Source organism: Cajanus cajan, chromosome 10 (assembly GCF_000230855.2).
Source record: "Cajanus cajan strain Asha chromosome 10, NIPB_CcT2T_4, whole genome shotgun sequence".
NCBI lineage: Eukaryota > Viridiplantae > Streptophyta > Magnoliopsida > Fabales > Fabaceae > Cajanus > Cajanus cajan.
The window spans coordinates 14,607,721-14,628,518 of NC_138526.1; the positions used below are offsets into that span (position 1 = coordinate 14,607,721).

General features: G+C 34.0%; 1 protein-coding gene across 1 annotated transcript; it reads left to right on the plus strand.

Annotated features, from left to right (window-relative positions):
• The first annotated feature begins 1,097 nt into the window (after positions 1 to 1,097).
• Positions 1,098 to 2,611, plus strand: LOC109810284 (uncharacterized). The gene is made up of 2 exons (XM_020373708.3): positions 1,098 to 1,234; positions 2,113 to 2,611. The coding sequence occupies exons 1-2, from the start codon at positions 1,106 to 1,108 to the stop codon at positions 2,308 to 2,310; spliced, it is 327 nt and encodes a 108-aa protein (XP_020229297.2). The 5' UTR covers positions 1,098 to 1,105; the 3' UTR covers positions 2,311 to 2,611.
• The last annotated feature ends 18,187 nt before the right edge of the window (positions 2,612 to 20,798 follow it).

Genomic DNA, 20,798 nt, shown 5'->3' on the forward strand with positions numbered 1-20,798 from the left:
ATGTTTTCAGCACCACTGAAGTTCCCTCTGAATTTGGCTTCTTTCTTTAACAACTTTTAGTACAATCTTTTTGGTCGCCATGTAATCAAGTGTATGTTTTCGAATTTGTAAATTAATTTAGTTGATCAGCTATAAAATGCCAAGAATGGCCTTGCTCTTATAATTCAGTTGTTATTAACTTGTCTACAAACAACTATATGTTCATAGAGGCAATTAATGAATTAATTTTAGAATTAATAATCCATATACTGTTAATATAAATTTTTTTACATCAACAATCAATTATATCTTTTAAATTATTTTATTTTATTTAATTAAATAAACAAATAAAATGACATTATTAAAAAATATAATTAATTACTGGTATAGAAAAATTTTACAACTAACAGTATATAAATCATTAACTCTTAATTTTACTTTGCATCAATTGATTAGCGAGACTGATGATTTATTCTTCATTTTCTGAGCACGGCAACAGATGAAGGAAGCGTCAGAAAAAGTTGGCGTTTTTTGCTTTCTACGCCGCAAGCCCACAAGGCGTCACCGGCTGTGACATTTTTTGGAAATTGTTTCTTCCGATGATGATTTTTTCATCTTACGTATTTATTTTGATAATTAATTTTTTTTTAATTTTATTTTACAAAATAGTTTTTCTTTTAATTATTTTTTTGGGTTAAAAAGCCAACTTTAGAGGGATCCGTCCTAAGGCAATGGCCTTGGATGGCTAGACTTAGCCACGACCACAAGAGAATTTTATGTATTATTTTGTCCTATTCATCAAATGCATGGACCCGCCAACGTATACACGTCAATTTTTTTGCCTCACTCCGTTCGTACTCTCAACAGTTTTACTGTTACTGTTAATAATTAATGAGGTACAATTATGGACAACGTTGATTCTTCGTTTCTATGATCCACAAAATGACCTTTTCTTCCATTCAGTGTGATCCACAAAATTATCCAAACGTGTTTATCGTGACACTTGCTCACCCAAAGAGCCATAAAGGAGAGAGAGAGAAAGAGATTGAGACAATTAATTAGAACCCATAATTAATTAGATAGTTGTGTTTCTTATGATGTATATATATAGAGAGAGCATTAATGTATGATATATATCTGTAACATTGAATTAGAAGGTCACAAAACATTAGGAAAAATGCAAGCTGTAAAGGAAAAGCTACAGGATATGAATGCCATACGTAAGGCCAAGGCTGAAGCAAGGGCTGAAGAAAAGGTGCTGTAACATTGTATTGTTAATGCTCATATATAGTTCTGGATTAGGAGGCAAAAGATAAATGATTTGACAAGAGAAGAAAAGAAAAGAGATAAACTAAGACATTGATTAGATCGTTACATGCAATTTAACAAACATTTTTTTTTATCACTCCAATGCTATAGAAAATTTAGACAAATTTACCTTTGCTTGTTCAATATATATGATTTAACCTTTTAACAAGTTACACCACAATAGGTATAGATAGTTGAGTTATTTTATTTTATTTTTTAAGTATAACTTTAAATGGTTCTATTCTTGATAGAAGACTGTATTAAGAAAGACAAAACTCAGTTAATTAAAATAACATTGGTCAAGAAATATTATTAATTCACACACAGATATAAGATTTAGACCATCATTTTCTTCTTTTTTATTGTGAAATTTCTAATAAATATAGTGTCTGTGAAGACTAACTCATTTAATAAATTATAAATTGGTTATACTCTTATTATGAGAATTTTAATTTTGTCTTTTCTGTAATATTGGTTATAAAACAATGAAAATTCGCATTTTTTTTTTCTCTTTACAAACTTTCAATGACTTCCCTAAACATGCTTCCATTGAAGTGTTTTTTCCCCTAAGTTATGTGGCTCTACTTGTAGACAATATGTTACCTAACTACCTAAACCATATTTAGTCTACCATCATACCAATATATATGGAGAATATATCTGTCTATATATATATATATATATATAATACATTATTGGGATCAATGTCCATTTAATTAATCACATAATTGGTTTATTCACTCCTCATTTATTTTAATAAACAAAGTGGGCACTCTAGCTTTAACATTTTGAAACACAAATATGGGTATTGTTATGGTTTTGCAGGCTGAGAAAGAGATTGCCAAAGCCAGAATGGATGTAGCTCACGAGGTTAGGTTGGCAAAAGAAGCTGAAGCAGCAATGGATCTACATGTAGCAAAGGCAGGAAAAAGAGTTGATAACGAACTTGCAAAGCATACACTTGATAATTCGAATGCTGCTACAATGGACGCAGCAAATGGACCCACTTATACAGCTAACTGAAAATCATGTTTAGACTAGCTTGTATAAAACAAAACACTTACATTTTTATATATAGCTTCAAATAAGCGTGGGAATATTAATACTCCACCAATGAAATATTTTGTATACTCTAGAAAAGAGAAATCATGAAACTAATTAATTATAGTGTGGTTTATAGGATATTTCTTTTATACAGTTTTATTTTTCTTTTGATTGAATAACTCAAATGTAAATGTGTATAATGTAAACTTGGATATCAAATCTAAAGAATATGTAAAATGACTTTCCGATTGAGATATAAAGAGACAAAAGTAAGTTATGATGTCCTACTCTTATTATCCATATTAGCCTAAACTTCGTCGAGTGATTGGCAAAATGTGTCCACAACAAATTAATAAAGATCAATATTTAAGTAAAAAATTTCATTCTACATGCAATCAAATAAAAAAAGTTTTCCAAATCTCATTATAATTCAAAACATAATTTTAAAAGTTACAAGTATTAATTATTTAGAATTAGTTTTAATGATCAATTCTTTATCTATATTATGACTTTGATATAAAGATATTTTAGTCATTTTAGTTATTATGTCATTGTAACACAGTAATGTTCTTAAATAAAATAGATCATACGATTAGTTTCTTTTAACAAAATTATTAATTGATGAAATTTCTTGTGATGAACCAATATTGGAAGTTATTTTTTATTTATTTAATACAACTCAACATATTCATTATATAGAGTATATAATTTGTGCTTCACAACTTTCAACTTTCCTTGGCAAACCATTGGATTAAGATTAAGCTTTGAATAACAAAACTTCAAAAATTCAAACTTAAAATGAGGATCTAAAATGCATCCAAAGGAAAACACAAGGCTATATTTACTCCAATTTTATCAAATTTCCCTCTCATTTCACTTGTCACGACTCTAATTATCTCATTCTCATTTGAAACATTTTTAATTAACAAGCATTCTATTTTTCACACTTGTATGAAATAAAAATTAGATGTGGGATAAGAAGAACTAGATATCAACTTAGTGATTTGATAGAACAGACGTAAAAATTCACACATTTTTTCTTTTCTATCCCACTATTCATTAGTAGAACAATTCAAATAACTTCTATCTTCAAATGCAAGACTAGTAAAAGCACGCCGATACAAAAGTGCATTCTCAAGCATAAAAAGGTTGAATTCCACCTAGTAACAACATCTAAACACAAACCCATCTTTGTATTAATACCACCAACTTTATGATGGAAAACCATTCTTGAAGGCTATAAGACTTTTAACAAGAGCAATGTCAAGAAGAATGCAAGAGGAGTGGACTCAAGGTGAAGGTAGAAGGCTTAAGCTTTTGTTGAACTATAGGTTTATTTCATAGTTTGTTCTTCTTTTTTGTATATTTTCCTTGTAAATATTTTCCTTTATTTTGACTTTGTATTTTGGGTCAAGTAGTGTAGATAATTTTGTTCTTATATATTTTTGTTTTTACTTAAGAGTGTAATTAGTAGATTAGGGAAGGTGTAATTAGCTAAGTCTTGTTAGACTTATTTGGGCATGGATGATCCAAAATCTTTTTATGACCCTAGGTTTGGATGTCCACTTCCTCTGCAAGTGGTTTAGACGTCCAAACCATGCCAAGATTGTCATCCAAGCTACAAATTAAGTCACATGGCTTTGATAATGACATCTCAACAACTTGTTAAAAGTAATCATTAGTGTACTAGTTATAATGATTAGGTTAGGTAGTTAGAGTTAACTTAAGCTAACCTGGGTTATTCTTAAACTAGGATTAGCTGAGTTTGCTCCATAAGTTTCTAGACAACTAACTAGACTTATAAACACTTAACTAGAGTTAGTTAGCTTAAGTACAAGATAGTTAACCATGGTTAATCTAACTTGCACCATAAGCCAACTAAACTCTATATATTGTATCTTTGTACCCATTTTATGATAGTTTTGAGCATATTAATGAATTGGATGAAATTTTCTCTAATTATCTCTCAAAGCTTGTTTCTTTCTCTTTGAAACTTCTTTCAATTCTCTTATCCTCTTCCTAAGAGTGTGGTGAGAATTTAAAGAGACTTATCACTCTTCAAGAGTGCGGCGTCACCTAAGGGAGATCCTACCTTTTCCATGTGTGTCAGACATGGCTTTTAACATCATAAGAAGCCATTGAAGGAGCTTGAAGGAGCCCAAGAAGTTAAAGATCCATCCAAGAAGGTTAAAGGAGGAACTACATCAATCTAGTCTCTCCTAAGGTTTCCATCACTTTAGCAAAGCAAGCTTTAAAAGACCTTATTCTTCCCTCTGACCCCTTAACATACTTGATGCTTTCTCTAATATTATTAATAGCTTGACCAACAACTTTCAATCCTTCTTGAACTATAAGATTTAAAATGTGAGCAACACACCGAATATGAAAAAATTCACCACCACACAATAAACCATCATTTTGCAAAAGAAGTTTTTCCTTCAAATAATCTTGCATTTTGTCATTGGAAGAAGCATTATCCAAAGTTAATGAAAATATTTTTCTCTCAATCCCCTAATCTTCCGAGAAACCATATATGATTTTAGCCATTTCAAGTCCGAAATGTGGAGGAGGAAAATGAGAGAAATTACGCATTTTGCTATTCAACCTCCAATTTTGATCAACATAGTGTGCAGTCAATGAAATATAACCTTCTATATTACAAGAAGTGATGGAATCATGCTAAGGAAGGCAAGAGGTGACAACTTAAAAGATCCAAGAGGAGTGGGTTAGACATGGAGGTTTGGGTCAGTCAAGGCCCAATGGGCCCGATGGGCCTGGGAAGGCCCAAGTTGAACTTTTCATGGGCCATATTTTGTTATAGCTATTTTCATATGTTTTGTATACATCATGTTAGTATATGTATCATATATTTTGGTCTTGTATTTTGGACCACATAGAGTAGCATTTTAGGTTTTAGGCTTGTTGGGCCTAGTTTTGGGCTTCATGGGCCTTTGGGCTTTTGGTACCCAATATTGGGCTCATTTTCATTCTTTTAATTTTTTCTTTCCATTGTAATTGTTGGACCAATGTATTTAGGTCATTAGAATAGGAAAATATAAGGAATACTAAAGTAGGCTAATTAGGTTAAACTAGGTTTAATTTGGAAGCCATTTAAGTTACATTTGAGTCACATGTTTTGCACCATTGGTGGCTGAACATGTGACACTCAAATTAACCCTAAATGACTCTCAAATCAGACCTAGATGCACATTAGGTACCTAAAATTTCGAAGTAACACATGGGAGCCAAAATTTGAATTCAAATTTCAAATTTGAATTCAAATTTTGGGCGCCACATGTCACCTTTGAGTTAGGCACCCAAAAAAGTGCAAAACCGATTGCTACTTAAGCTATTCCTTCACCTATTGTATTCACTTTTGAGAATAATGAAATTTGAGAGCTTATTCAGCCAAATTTCGTTCAAGAGTCACCATGAGAGAAAGCTTCACCTTAGGAACCCTACTAGGTTTTCCTCCTCTTTGAAGTGAGCTTTCCCTTGCACCTTAAGCTTGGATGCTTCCATCCAAGGCTTAAGCCTTTTTCCATCCGTGATACTTCCTCCTTCTTTGGTTCATCATTTCGTGTTCAATCTCCTTTGAAGAAGATCCGAGTTTAAGGAGTAGCTAAGGAGAAGTCAACTATCACTCCTCCTCACCTTCTCCATCAAGAAGTCCACACATATGAAGTCAATTTTATTCTATTTGGAAGTTTAGACAACACTAGTTTCAATTTTTGTTTTTCACGCTCATACATTTTGTTTACATTTGAAGTGGCAACACGCCTGAAGGGTATCTTACCATCAGGATGTGAATATTGTATCAAATCTTTAAACCTTTTATATTCTACAAAAGAGTATGGGAGATCATGTTCTATTATCATCATAGATATAATGTCATTTAACCTCAATTATTCTACTTCTTATTTTCCCAGAATGATCAAGCACTAGTCTCCCAACATCGGAATCAACAAGTGTTTTTGGCCTATTCTCACATCTTTTCACGTGAAGAATAAAAGTTGAAGTTCCACTTAGACTCCCACCACCCATAAGGTCTTTCTTACAATACTTGCATTTAGCCCTCATTTTCCCACCAAGATGTTTAATTAGCAGATTTTTCAAAATAACTCTACACAGAAGATAAAAGATTCCTACACCTTTTAATTGGCATTTTAGACTCACCAAGCTCATCTTCTTTGTTAGTTGATATATTATTTTGGTCTACATCATCATTAACCTCAACACTTTCATCTAACAAATTCTCAAAAGATTCCATAGTGCAATAATTAAAGTTGAAATAATTAAACCTCAAAATTTTCTTATTATGTTAAAATAATTAAAATCATATAAGTGAAATAATTAAAGTTGGAATATTTTGACAAGCTAAAATAATTAGCCACGATTCAATAATTAAACTTCTCACTATGATTTAATATTGAGAGAAAATAATTATTGTTAGGAACTTACTTCTATGATACTTGAAAAGGTAAAAGGAGATAACACTATTGTAGAAAGGATTATAAGGTTTGGTAAGAAAGATCTATACTCAATAAAAGAAAGGTTTGTTAAGCATAAGTACAAGTATTTTATTTACTACACCTTTGATTTGATTCATAGGTGCCCAATCCGAGTTCACTAGCACATTAAGCTTAACTATAAATATTGGCACGTGAAAGTCACTATTCTAATTTCAATTATAGGATGATTCATTTTGATTAGGACTTGTTTATTCAAATATGTTACTTATTAGGATTTAACGTGAATCAGTAATAAAAAGTTTCCTATTCCTCCTCCATGATGAATTTTAATTCAAACAAATAATAAAAATGATTTATTTCCTACTCCAATTCTAGTATCCTATTTCTTCACCCCCTAAGTAAATAGCGAAATAAAAAAAATTAATGGATTTACCTATTGGTAGGCAAAACGTGCAACAAGAACCATTATTATGGAGAATGCACAAGAAGAATGATTAGAATGCAAAAGAAGAATGTGCAATAATGGCACAACAAAGAATAGAAGACCGTCACGAACTAGGTAGAATGCATAGGCGAAACCTATGTGATGGCATGCCGGTGGCATGAGAGTGCTATAAGGGTGCTGCGGTGGAATTGTAAAAACTACCACAAACCATGGAGCACGAGAAGGGAAGGGTGACATAGGAAGAAGCGGATATTATGAAAGGGCGACGCAAAACACATGCAAGACAGTAAGGATGAAGGGAAAATGAAGGAAATATGAATTAGGTTTTTAGGTGTTTATATTGAAATGGGTAGTCTGTGGGCTTCATGGATTAAGTTTGCAAAGTCTGTGGACTTAATGGTTCGTTCCTAAAAAGTTCCTATGACTATGCAGATTAAAAAAAAAGGGGTCCGTTATTCATGAAGCTCGCAGACTTACGAACCAATCCGCAGACTCGAGTTCATATACCCACCCATAGTGATATGTGATGATTTTACTGGCGCCACATGCATGAAAACAAAAGTTTGTGTTTATTGCATAATGCATCTTAATGCTATGTGATATTTAGTTGTTACATTCTGAATGAATGGAATACGTTATATGATTGGTATGCTTATGTTATGTTGAAATATGTCTTGTTTGTGTTTGGTTTCCTGGCTACATCTTATGTCGTGAGCCAAAGTAAGATGTTTCTCACTCCCTTTATTTTGTGTTTCTCTTCTTGTATATTGTTGCAAGCGATCTTCAACATGATGTTGAAGATGTTAGTGACAAAACTTAGTCCTCATAGATGGGTTATGCTCTGATAGAACATTGAGACTTAGTTAGGAATATATTCTTATGTCATGTTTTAAGATAATTATTAGCTTTCTTGTAATAGATTTCGTTGGGATTTTAGTTGGTTTTGTTTTGTTAAAAATGTGATACCTTTTATGTTGAACATATTGGATTTTGTTCTTACCAGAAATCTGCTATAGAGCTGATCCGCCTGGTAAGATCGGTGAGCCTCCTTCACGGGTACGCTGGTGCTCCAAGATGGGGGTGGTACCTACAAAAGAGACTCCGATGCTAAAGTTAGTGTTTGTGGGAGTATGAGTCTCGTATAAATAATGCACATACCTTTGTGTGAATTAGGGTTGTGTTGGGCCTTGGGCCTGAGATCTGTTATGATCTGATTAGATAGTAGATCTCGTCTGGAGCGAGATCCCCGAGATCAGTTATGATCTGATTAGATGGCGAATCTCATCTTGAGCGAGATCTCCGAGATCAGTTATGATCTGATTAGATTGCGGATCTCATCTGGAGCGAGATCTCTGAGATCAGTTATGATCTGATTAGATTGCAGATCTCATCTTGAGCGAGATCTCCGAGATCAGTTATGATCTGATTAGATTGCGGATCTCATCTGGAGCGAGATCTCTGAGATCAGTTATGATCTGATTAGATTGCGGATCTCGCTTAGGCCGAGATCTCCCAGTGCGTGCCCGAGGTTATTCCACGCTGTTATACCAAGCTCGAGCTTGGCATGGCAGTACGGATAGTACATTAGCCCCCCGAGCTCCGAAGACCGTAGGTCGAGGAGTTAAGTCCGAGCTCGTCAAGTGGCTGTGGCCCTTCGCGTACATCTGTCTGTCGAGATGCCATGTGTCATAGCCGTCACCTCGTTCCCATAACGCGTGGGCGGCGCAGCGACAAGATTGTATTTTCATTTATTTTGATGGCGTGGCCTTTTTGGGCCGATGTGGTGTTCCGATGTCCATGTTTCATGGTCGAGCTAAGGAGCTCGGCAATAATGAGCTTACTGCTTGGTTAGGCTGGTAAACCTTTGACCGAGTCAGCAGTTTGGTGAAGGACAAGTCGATAACTCGGTTGGCCAGTACACTATGTTCTTACCGGAAATCTGCTATAGAGCTGATCCGCCTGGTAAGATCGGTGAGCCTCCTTCACGGGTACGCTGGTGCTCCAAGATGGGGGTGGTACCTGCAAAAGAGACTCCGATGCTAAAGTTAGTGTTTGTGGGAGTATGAGTCTCGTATAAATAATGCACGTACCTTTGTGTGAATTAGGGTTGTGTTGGGCCTTGGGCCTGAGATCTGTTATGATCTGATTAGATAGTAGATCTCGTCTGGAGCGAGATCCCCGAGATCAGTTATGATCTGATTAGATTGCAGATCTCATCTTCAGCGAGATCTCCGAGATCAGTTATGATCTGATTAGATTGTGGATCTCATCTGGAGCGAGATCTCTGAGATCAGTTATGATCTGATTAGATTGCGGATCTCATCTTGAGCGAGATCTCCGAGATCAGTTATGATCTGATTAGATTGTGGATCTCATCTGGAGCGAGATCTCTGAGATCAGTTATGATCTGATTAGATTGCGGATCTCGCTTAGGCCGAGATCTCCAAGTGCGTGCCCGAGGTTATTCCACGCTGTGATACCGAGCTCGAGCTCGGCATGGCAGTACGGATAGTACAGATTTTATTTTAAAAAAACTTTTTTTGTATTCAATTTGATTTATTTGCATATTATGGTAATGTAGGGTAGAGGGTGTCACATTTAATGGTATTAGAGTCTAGTTGATTCAAACCAAACTATGTGTTATGTGTCATGACTCCATGTTCCATGTGTACTCTAATGTGTGAATAGTTGTATGTTGTGATATGTTTATTTTCTTTTCCACCTTTATTGTTTTGCATGTTGAATACTTCTTACTTAAGTAAGAAGTTGTAAGGACTCACAATTAAAACAATTAAATAAGAATGATAATGGTGTAATTCACTATATCATATTATATCCATGTATAAGTTTCTTACAATGAGGAAGGCTAACACTAATACAATGATAGTTGATATAGTAACATGAAAACTAAACGAAAATGATGGAAATAAGGAATAAGAGTAAATATAGAAAATCCCAGAGAGAACCCGAGGGAGAAGGTAAATGACTCACAAGTTTCACATTTTTTCTCCTTTTATCTTTACTTCATTTCCCAAACGTAATCATTTAGCGTAGAGTTTGTTATGCATTTCCTTTCAATTTTGCGGTTCACCTTGATTCCATCATTATCAGCCACATGTCCCTCTCCTATAACAGAATTCTCATGTGCCTTGCTAATTGTTTCCTCAATTCCTTACGCCTCATTTGCTATTGATTTTCCTTACTCATAACATTTCCAACCCCATAAAATTCAACCTTGTCCCCAGGGTTGAAATTAGGATAATTTTTTGTATAATAGAAAGACCTTCCTAAGTTGCTTTAGCTCCCCTCAGAACAATCCAGGACTATAATATCTTGGACGGAAAGACAATAGACCAAGTTCATCACTCAAAAGTGGAAGTGGAACATATTGTTATTGGTAATTCCCTTTGCATGGGTTCAGTAATGACCCATGAAAAACAGGGTGAATTTTGGCAGTTGGAGGAAGGAGCAATTCATAAGCAACAAGACTAATTTTCTAAATAACTGGAAAGGGACCAAAATATCTAGGTCCCAATTTTTTATTCTTCCTCAAAGCAACTGAGTGTTGCCTATACAACTGAAGTTCAACTAGAACTAGATCTCCCACTTTAAACTCCAATTGAATGCATTTTTTTTATCTACATACTTCTTCATAAAATGTTGAGCTTTAAGAAAATTATTTTTCAATTGGCTGTGAATTATGTCATGCTACAACAGTAAATCTTGCAAGGAGGGAGGGTCTTGGTGGTCCAATGTATATTTAATGATCGTTGGAGGATCATGACCATAAATCGTTTTGAACAAGGTCATACCAATGTTGGTCTGAAATGAGGTATCGTACCAAAATTCAACCCATGAGAGGAACTTACTCCAACATTTTGGATTGTCAACATTGAAGCATTTTAAATATATCTCCAAACATCAACTAAGTGCCTCAAATTGTCCATCGGATTGAGGGTGGTATGTCATACTCATCGCCAAAGTGGTACCACTTGATTTGAATAATTGCTACCAAAAGTTGCTAATGAACACTTTATCTCGATCCTATATAATTGATTTTGGCATACCATGTAGCCTCACAATGGAATGCATGAAATTTTCTACAATAGTTTTGCTTGAACAATCAACCTTAAATGGTGCAAAATGACCATATTTAGATAAACGATCAACCATTACTATAATTACAGTATAGCCATGAGAAAGAGGTACGTCAACAATGAAGTCCATAGTGAGCTCCTCTGATATCTGCTTTGGAATTGACAAGGGCTAAAGCAGTCTAATAGGTAAAGAATTAGTGGTCTCGGCTTACTGACAAATCAAACAATGTTGGATAAAAGTTTTGATTATTGCATACCCTACCAATAAAATTGAGAAGAAACTCTAGTCATTATACTCGCTATACTTGTGTGTCCTCTAATAGAGAAAGTATGAAATTCATGCAAAAGTTGTTGTGTAATGGGATGTTTGGAAGGAATGACCAACCTTTTTTTTCCAATATAGTAGTTGATCTTGATTAGAATAATGTGGGCGAGGAGAAGTATCCTGAATAAATAAGTTGAGTATTTCAAATAGCTTGGGATCATTAGCTATAGCAGCATGCGCCTAAGGAATGATATTCCACTCAGGTTGAGAAATAGCTAGAAAGAAGGATCGAGACAAAGCATCTAAAACAAGATTGTCACAACCTGTTTATATTTAATGGTAAAATCATATCCAAGGAATTTATGCAGCCATGCTTATTGCTCCAGAGTTTGAATTGCTTGATTAGTGAGACTGCACAAACTCTTTTGATTTTTTCTAATAATAAATTTAAGTCCCAACAAATAATGACCAAACTTTGAAATAGCTTCTGTCATAGCATAAAATTCTCATGTTTAGGTTGATTTTTTTTTGCATTCTTGCAGATAATTTCTTTGAAAAAAACACTATAGGATGGTGGTTTTGGCTAAGAACAACACCAATACCCATACCTGAAGCGTCCATTTCTAGAATAAAAGGTTTGGTAAAGTTAGGAAGAGTCAATACCAAAGCCTCTATGATTGCCCATTTCAGATTATGAAAGGCTTCTATAGCATCAAACTCTTAATGGAAATTGTCTTTTTTTAAGAGATTGGTTAGTGGGGCAACCAAAACCACATACCCTTTGATAAATATCCTATAATACCCCATTAGTCCTAGAAATCCGCAAAGTTATTTAAAAGTATTGGGTTAGCTGCCAGTCTAACACAACCTTGACTTTATTTTAATCCATGGCGACTCCACTCCTAGATACTATATGATCAAGATATTCAACCTCTTCCAATCCAAAATGGAATTTAGATAACTTAGCAAAAAGTTGGTGATGTTGCAGAATGTTTAAAATAGCTTCTAAGTGTTGTAAGTGTAAGGACCAAGATGGGTTGTAAACCAATATATCGTAAATTTTTTTTACCAAAATTGATTTGTAGTAAGCCTTGAAACACTGAGTTCATTAAACTTTGCAAAGTGGCTGCTACGTTGGTGAGTCCAAATGGCATCACAAGCCATTCATAGTGGCCTTGATGAGTTTGAAACGTTGTTTTAAATCTATCTTCCAAAGATACAAGTATTTGATGGCCCGATCGAAGATCCAGCTTAGAAAATATTTAGCCCCAAACAGTTCATCCAACAACTCGCCAACAATTGGTATAGGGAAGGTATCCTTTACTTTAATAACATTCAATGCTCTATAACCAATGCAAAAATAGCATGTTCCATTCTTTTTTGACTAAAAGAATTGGTGATGAAAAAGGGCTAGTACTTGGGGCTATTATTCCCTCATGTAGCATTTCCTCAACCATTTTCTCAATGTTTGCCTTTTGACTATAAGGGTATCAATATGGTCCAAGTTTTACAAGATTGGTACCCGACAGTAAGGGGATAACATGGTTATGGGACTTATTTGCAGGTAACCCAATGGGTTTGTCAAACACTTTTTGTAGGTGTACAACAAAAGTGCCAAATTAGGATTAATGTCACCAGGTAAGTCAAGCCATTGGTCTTGAAGGGCATCTGAAAACTAAAATTGTAGAGTATATAATTTTGCAATAGCATGAGTGTTTCGAATGTGATGAAATTGAGCTTGACTTGGTAATTTAGCATGATCATCATGTAAGGTGACAAATTCTCCCTCCAAATAGAATTTCAATGTTAAGGCACTATAATCTAAAACATGAGGTCCAAAGGTAGCAAGCCAAGAAGCACCTAATACCAAATCCACACTCGACATAGGAAGCAAGTAAATCGGAAACTTCAAAATATGCCCCTAAATAGTGACCTTTACAACCTTAATCAGGCCTTCAACCAATAAGGAATTTCCATTCCTAACCAGTACTTGAAAACTGTGAATAGGCTCAATAGGTAGCTTAAAAAAATGTGTTAACTGCTAAGTGAGGTTGTAAAAAATCATCGGAGCTTCCACTATCAAGCAAAATTTGGATAGCAACACCATTAATATAGTCTTGGAATCTCATAGTTCCCAACTTGGAGGAACCTTTCAAGGAATTGAAAGAAAGATGATGTTCAGCGATAACATTAGTGCAGGACAATGGTGTCAAATAAAGAGGTTCTAATTCAATGGGGGAATCATCAAGTTCTTCCACATGCAGATATAAGTACTACTTGTTAGGACAACGATGTGTAGGTGAAAAGTTATCATCACGTGTAACAAAGACCTTTCTCATGTCTAAGTTACATTTTAGTCGGGGACATTTTTTTGATACTGGAAGGTTTAGGTGGTTAGGAAAAAGGCTTTTGTGATGGGTGGGTAGAATGGTAGGTAAGGAATTGGTTTCCTGGTTTATGTTTGAGGTTGTCGTTGATGTTGTGTTTTTGGAATAATGGCTTTGGGTTGATATATTTTTCCTCATATAGCTTAGCATGTGACATAACTTTAAGGAGAGAATCAAGACTTTGAGTGATCACATCACGTCTAATATCTATTTTTAACCCACTAAGGAAACAATCCAATAGTGTATCACAATGATCTCTACAACTCTATAAGCCCAGGAAGTAAACTCAATATAATAATCAATAATTAAGCCTAATTGATATAACTTAAATCATAGTAGTCAATAGCGGCCGGAGCGGCCGCTATCGCGGCGCTCCGGAGCGGAGCGGCCTCACCCCGCAATGTGGCTGCTGTCGCGTGGCGGATTTCTGTAGCGGCTGGAGCGGCCGCGTCGGAGGCGTAGCGGAGCGGCCCAAATCGCGGATTCGCGGGCGCGATTTCAGACTTACCCTTCATTAAGGGTAAGTCAGTCTTTTCAATGGGCTTTTTTTGCCCTAATCATCCCTTCCCTCTCGCGATTTCAGACTCATCCAAAACAAACACCTCGGCTCGTCTCTCCCTCTCTGTTTCTTCTTCTCTGGCGATCGCGTGCAGCTCCGACGAACTCCGGCTCCGACGCACCTCCATCGGCGACGCGCCTCCAGCTCCGACGCACCTCCGACTCCGACGAGCCTCCAGGTCCGATGCAGCTCCGACGTGGCCGCAAGCTCCGACGCGCGTTTGTCTTCTATTCTTCTTCCTCCGACTCGCGTTTGTCTTCTTCTATTCCCCTATTCTCCTTGGTTCTGTCTTTTATGCAACATGCAACATATTTTTTTTTTAATTATTTATTAAATTATTTCAACTGATTTTTTTTTTAATTTTTGATTAAATTTAATTGAACAAATTTTATTTTTAAATTCTGATTAAATTTAATTCAACAAATTTTATTTTTAAATTCTGATTAAATTTAATTCAGCAAATTTAATTTTTAATTTCTAATTAAATTTAATTCAGAAAAATTTATTTTTAATTTCTGATTAAATTTAATTCAGTTAATTTTATTTTTAATTTCTGATTAAATTTAATTCAACAAATTTTATTTTTAATTTCTGATTAAATTTAATTCAGCTAATTTTATTTTTAATTTCTGATTAAATTTAATTCAACAAATTTTGTTTTTAATTTCTGATTAAATTTAATTTAGCAAATTTTATTTTTAATTTCTGATTATAATGTTTAATTTTTTACTTACTTAGAGCTTTAACACTTTGTTTTGGAGACATTTTATATTATATTATGTATTGTTTGAGTACTATGAACTTTTAATTATTAAAAATGTTTAATACATGAATTTAGAGTTATTTTTTTGTTTTTTTAGCTTTTATATATATATTATTAATTATTTAATATATATAAATTAATATTTAAATAGCGGTTATCCCGCTCCGCGTCATCCCACTATCCCAGTTTTAGGGTCGGCCGCTCCGCGCCGCTATCCGGGATTGACTACTATGACTTAAATAGAGTAGATTGGGAACATTCTAAAGGAGAAGGACCAAATTCCAACTCTAATGCATGCATAAAGGCTTTCCAGGATTGGAGTGGAGTATTCTTATCCATCATCTGGAACCAAGGAACCACATCCTTGTCCGTATGCACAACCACAATTGTCAAACGTAAATCTGGAGTAGAGTTATAATCAAAAAGTTATTTAGCCTTAAAAATTCATTGCAACACATTTGAGCCATCGAATTGGGGAAAATCAAGTTTAATGTTCCTTACTTGAAATGGTAGTGTGTTCCTTGATCATCGATGAGTTTGAACCACCAATTGAAGGACAAAGTGAAACACCCCTTAGATTTGACATCTCAGTGACACTCCATACAATAATACTTCACACAACTTCTCGTTGATCAAATCTCTTTATCGACCAGAACCCTCCATGAGTAGTCCTTTTTGAGATGTATGTTCGCTTTTAGGATCAACGAATGATCCCACAAATCAATACAAGACTTTTCAGCATGCTTTATCTTCATTCACACACTTTCTAGGAAACTTCCTAGAAGGTCACTCATCCCTAAATTACTCCAAGTCAAGCACGCTTAACTGTAGAATTCTTATGGAATAAGTTACCGAAAAGTAGATGCATCTTGTTTGTATAGGTAGTACAAATTAATTCCTTTAAGTCATTCTCAACTACAAAAATCTCATACTTTACAATCTTTGGATCCCTCTCATTCCGGTGGATCCAGGCTGTTACACAAAGTGATCGTTTCTTCACTACGAATTTAAGTTGCGTGAATCAATTTGAATATTCTGAATGACGATTTTCCAAGAGGTCAAGAATCTTTTTGACGTTGTTATCCAAATCCTTCAATTGAGTATTTTCAACCATGGTGGTGATGAAAGCGCCAAATATAAGGACTCATAATTAAAGCAACTAAATAGGAATGAAAATGGAGTAATTTACTTTATCATATTATATTTATGAGTTTCTTACAACGAGGAAGGCTAACATTAATATAGTGATAACCGATACAATAACATGAAAACTAAACGAAAAGGATGAAAATAAGGAATAAAAGTAAACGGAAAAAATCCTAGAGAGGACCCGAGGGAAAAGGTAGATGACTCACAAATTTCACACTTTTTTTCCTCCTTTTATCTTTACTTCATTTCCCATACGGAAATACTCAACATAATTAATGAGTAAATAATTTATTAGTTAGGCTGTCAACATAGAAATTATTTAATTGAGTAAATAATTTTTAAATTATTTATTTTAATATTTAAATTTTTTTTTATTTATATAGGCCAAAATAGCCGAACTTCCTGGAGCTTGCGGGTCATTTCTTTACGCTTCTAAATTCTTAACTTGCCTTCCATTTTTCGGTTATCAAATAGACCATTAAATTAAAATCAATGCCAAATATTATTATTAAATAATGAATTAACAACAAATTATTATTTTGTGTAAAAAAAGAAACTTGTTTTATTATAAATACTAGAATTTTTAATTTTATTCGGCATGAAACACGTTGCGAATGATTTTACCTGTTATGCGAGTTTTATTTTAACATGCGTTATTTCATTAAAACTTTTTAGAGTATGTTAGATCTTTAAATTTAAACCCCAATTAAATTTCATGATTTTTATGTAAGTGAATTTAATATAATAAATTTTACTTATTAAATTAATAAAAAAATCAAAGTTGTATTTTAAAATTAAAAATAATTATTATTTTAAAATGAATAAATTGGATTTTAAAAATAAAAAAAAATAAACATTTTATGAGATAAATAATAAAAATAAATCTTACAAATAAAACAAGAGATTAAAAGGTATAATATAACCTTATATTTAAGTTAGGCTTAAATATGTTTTTAGTCCCTCAAATTTAAGACAAATTTGTTTTTGGTCCCTCAAATTTAAAACTGTTGTTTTTAGTCCTGTAATTTTCAAAAATTTTATTTTAGTCCCTTAGATTACCAATAACATATTTGAAAGTGACTAATTAAGACAGTTATGCAATATCAACCAGATTAAATATGATATTTTCACTAATAGAAACACAAATAGGTAGATTTTATGCAATAATGTTTGATAAATTTCTTAACAAAATTTGAATATAAGGACTAAAATAAGATATTTTGAAATTACAGGGACTAAAAACAACAATTTTAAATTTGGGGAACCAAAAACAGATTTACCTTAAATTTGAGGGACTAAAAACATATTTAAGCCTTTAAGTTATATGAATATGATATGATGGTAGAATAAAATATTATATCGATCTCGTGAAAATTTCGAATTTTTTACATAAATAATATTTTTTTTAAAAAAATTACAAAAGTAACATCTGTACAACATTATTTACTCAACTAGAACCAATCACTGTTCATGCTCAGAATTCGGTTCCCGGGGAACCGAATTCTGAGTTGTTTTTAATTTTTTTTGCGTTTCTAGGAAGTGGAACGGTCCGTTCCGAAAGCAGAACGACCCGTTCTGCTTAAACAAATAGAGTATTATTTTTGAAATTGGAACGGCCCGTTCTGCACCCGTTCCAATTTCAAAAATAACACTCTATGTGTTTAGCAGAACGGGCCGTTCTGCTTCCGGAACGGCCTGTTCCACTTCCCAGATTTGCCCAAACTGGACCTCAAACGCAAAAAAAAGAAAAAATTTAAAACAACTCAGAATTCGGTTCCCGGGGAACCGAATTCTGAGCACAAAAAAAAGGAAAAAAAAATATTGAAGCTCAGAATTCGGTTCCCCGGAAACCGAATTCTAAGCATGAACAGTGATTGGTTCTAGTTGAGTAAATAAAGTTACAAAGATGTTACTTTTGTAATTTTTTTTAAAAAAATATTATTTAGATAAAAAATTCGAAAATTTCAGCATAACCACCATATCTTGGGGGACCTGCGAATAAAATGAAAATGAAAAAAGTTGGAAATAGCAGTCCCGGAAATAGCAAAGAAAAAAGTAGTTTGGGTAAACGACAAAGGCAAGGACGAAGACTAAAGAAACACTGGACAAGCTTGGCCAGTCAATTATTTCGTCTATTCAAGTAACAATGGTGTTTTATTAATTCAACAAAAAAAAAATAGTTTTTTATTAGTTTATTCTGAATTAAAAATATTTTTAGATAATAGTACTTTTAGTTTTTTAAAGAAGTTATTATAATTAAGTGTTTTTAATCATACAAGTGAAAAATCTCAAGCGTGTGGTTCAGTAATAGAGATCGATCAACGCTTAAGTAAAGTCAGGAGTTCGAATCCTGTCTTATATCACTACAGAAAATTATGTAGTTAGTGGGGGTTTTGTTCTGGCGGTTTCAAAAAACCGCCACAAAATATTATATTTCTGACAGTTATTTTAACCGCCGCAAAAGAACAATATTTTCAGCGGTTTGAAACCGCCACAATATTTAAATACCTATTCCACCTGCAACTAACTTAATTACAATATTTATTATTATTATTTTTAAATAAATACAATTTAAATGGACGCTTCTCTTTTCTCTCAAACTTAATTGCTATATTTATTATTATTATTATTTGGCGTTGAAGCAGCAAAGTCGCCTCTCTCTCTCTTCCACCACCAATCCCTTCTTCCTCTTTCTCTAATCGGAAGTTGAATCACTCGAATCTCCAAACACCTTCCTCTTCTAACCATCGTGATGTTCTCTATCACTACTTCGACTCGTGGCAATGTGATTAGGGTTAGGGTTAGGGTAACTCTTTGCGGCTGTTGATTGATCATGTTGGTGTGTTCGTGTCGGAAGCTTTTGCTCAATTGATAATTTAGGGTTTCGGTTATCGACATGTCCGATCCTTCGAGGGCTCGCGTTATCATTACTCTTGGGCGTAGCGGTCAGGTAGTTTGCAATTTCATCTAATTCGAAATCTATATCGTTCTTGTTTCGCCTAGATTGTTGTTAATGCTCTCTATACAAGGAGCTTCTTTGTGTGTGTTTTCGCTACTTCGATTCTGTTCACTATTTTTTGGATTCGACTTGTTTCTACTTGCTTCGTCAAATGGTTTTCTCGAAAGATATCAATGAAAATGATGTTTACCCTTTTTCGAAGTTTTTTGTTTGTTTTCCGATAAGTATGTTGATACAGAATGCTTTTGTTTGTTGTTGACATCTAGTTCTACATTCGGCATGACTTTGTGCTTGTACTAAGTTGTTTTGTTGAATTTATTTATTTGGAATAAAGGAATGCAGTTCAATTTTCAATTTCCCATCTTCTATTTAACACTTGAGTTTAGGTTGTGAAGAGGGATATATCTACTGTAGATTCTTCTTTCTCTTCTCTTCCGTTGACTAGTACTAAGCGGTCTGTGAGAGACAGAATTGGAAACAATGCGGATAGTTCTGCGTGGCATGGAAATGGACATGGCAGCAATAAACTGTATATCTGTGGTTCCTTTGTTATCTATTTAACACTTGATTCTGTAATATCGTTTTGGCTATACCACAAGTTTAATGGAGATTTAACTTATTGGCATGAGTGTTCCTATAGTCAGAAAGATAAATGAATACATAAATTGAAAATTCTTTCAGCATTCAATTTTATATCAATAGCAATAACAGACAAATTATAATTTTCTTTGGGAGATTTAATACAATTACAAATTCATGATATTCCACTTTTGGATATGTTTTTGGGGGCTTGATATTTATAAATTTTGGGTGCTTATTGTGATAGGTTAGAAGCTCTCTTTTTGATGGTAATCCCAGTTTCTTATTAAAGACAAGTGCTTGAGTACCTGGTTTAGCTAGATTTGTAGATTTGGTGATGTTAGTTTGCTTGGTATAGTATGATAAATGTATAATTTGCACTGTCAATAATCAGAAAAACTAGAGTTTTTCCCGTGTTTGACTTAGAGTATAGTTCTGCTATTGGGCTGTGGTGGAGACCTGCTATTGGGAACTTAACAATGCTTGGGTAGTAGCCAAAATTGTGGCTGAAATGTAGAGGATATGGGTTCTATGACAACTAGAAATAGAAAGTCCATATTGTTCCTGTCATTTCTTTGATAAGCCATTTTTTTAGTTTACATCTATGATTCCACATCATATTCTCCTTCAGAACCATTTTATGATGAGAAATTCTTAATTGCCATCAACAACTTTCTTGTGTCACACTTCCAGCCAGCTGCACATTTTCTGGCATTTTCCAGCTAAGGTCAGCCCTTCAGTGAACAGCCCCTGTTCTGACCTTCCTTTGTTGGCCTCTGTGTGCACTGTTAA

Bases quoted from the DNA above. Each gene is read 5' to 3' on its own strand.
- LOC109810284 (XM_020373708.3), top strand. From the start codon at position 1,106: ATGATATATATCTGTAACATTGAATTAGAAGGTCACAAAACATTAGGA. The intron at 1,235-2,112 runs GTGCTGTAACAT...ATGGTTTTGCAG, and splicing joins AAGCAAGGGCTGAAGAAAAG to GCTGAGAAAGAGATTGCCAA.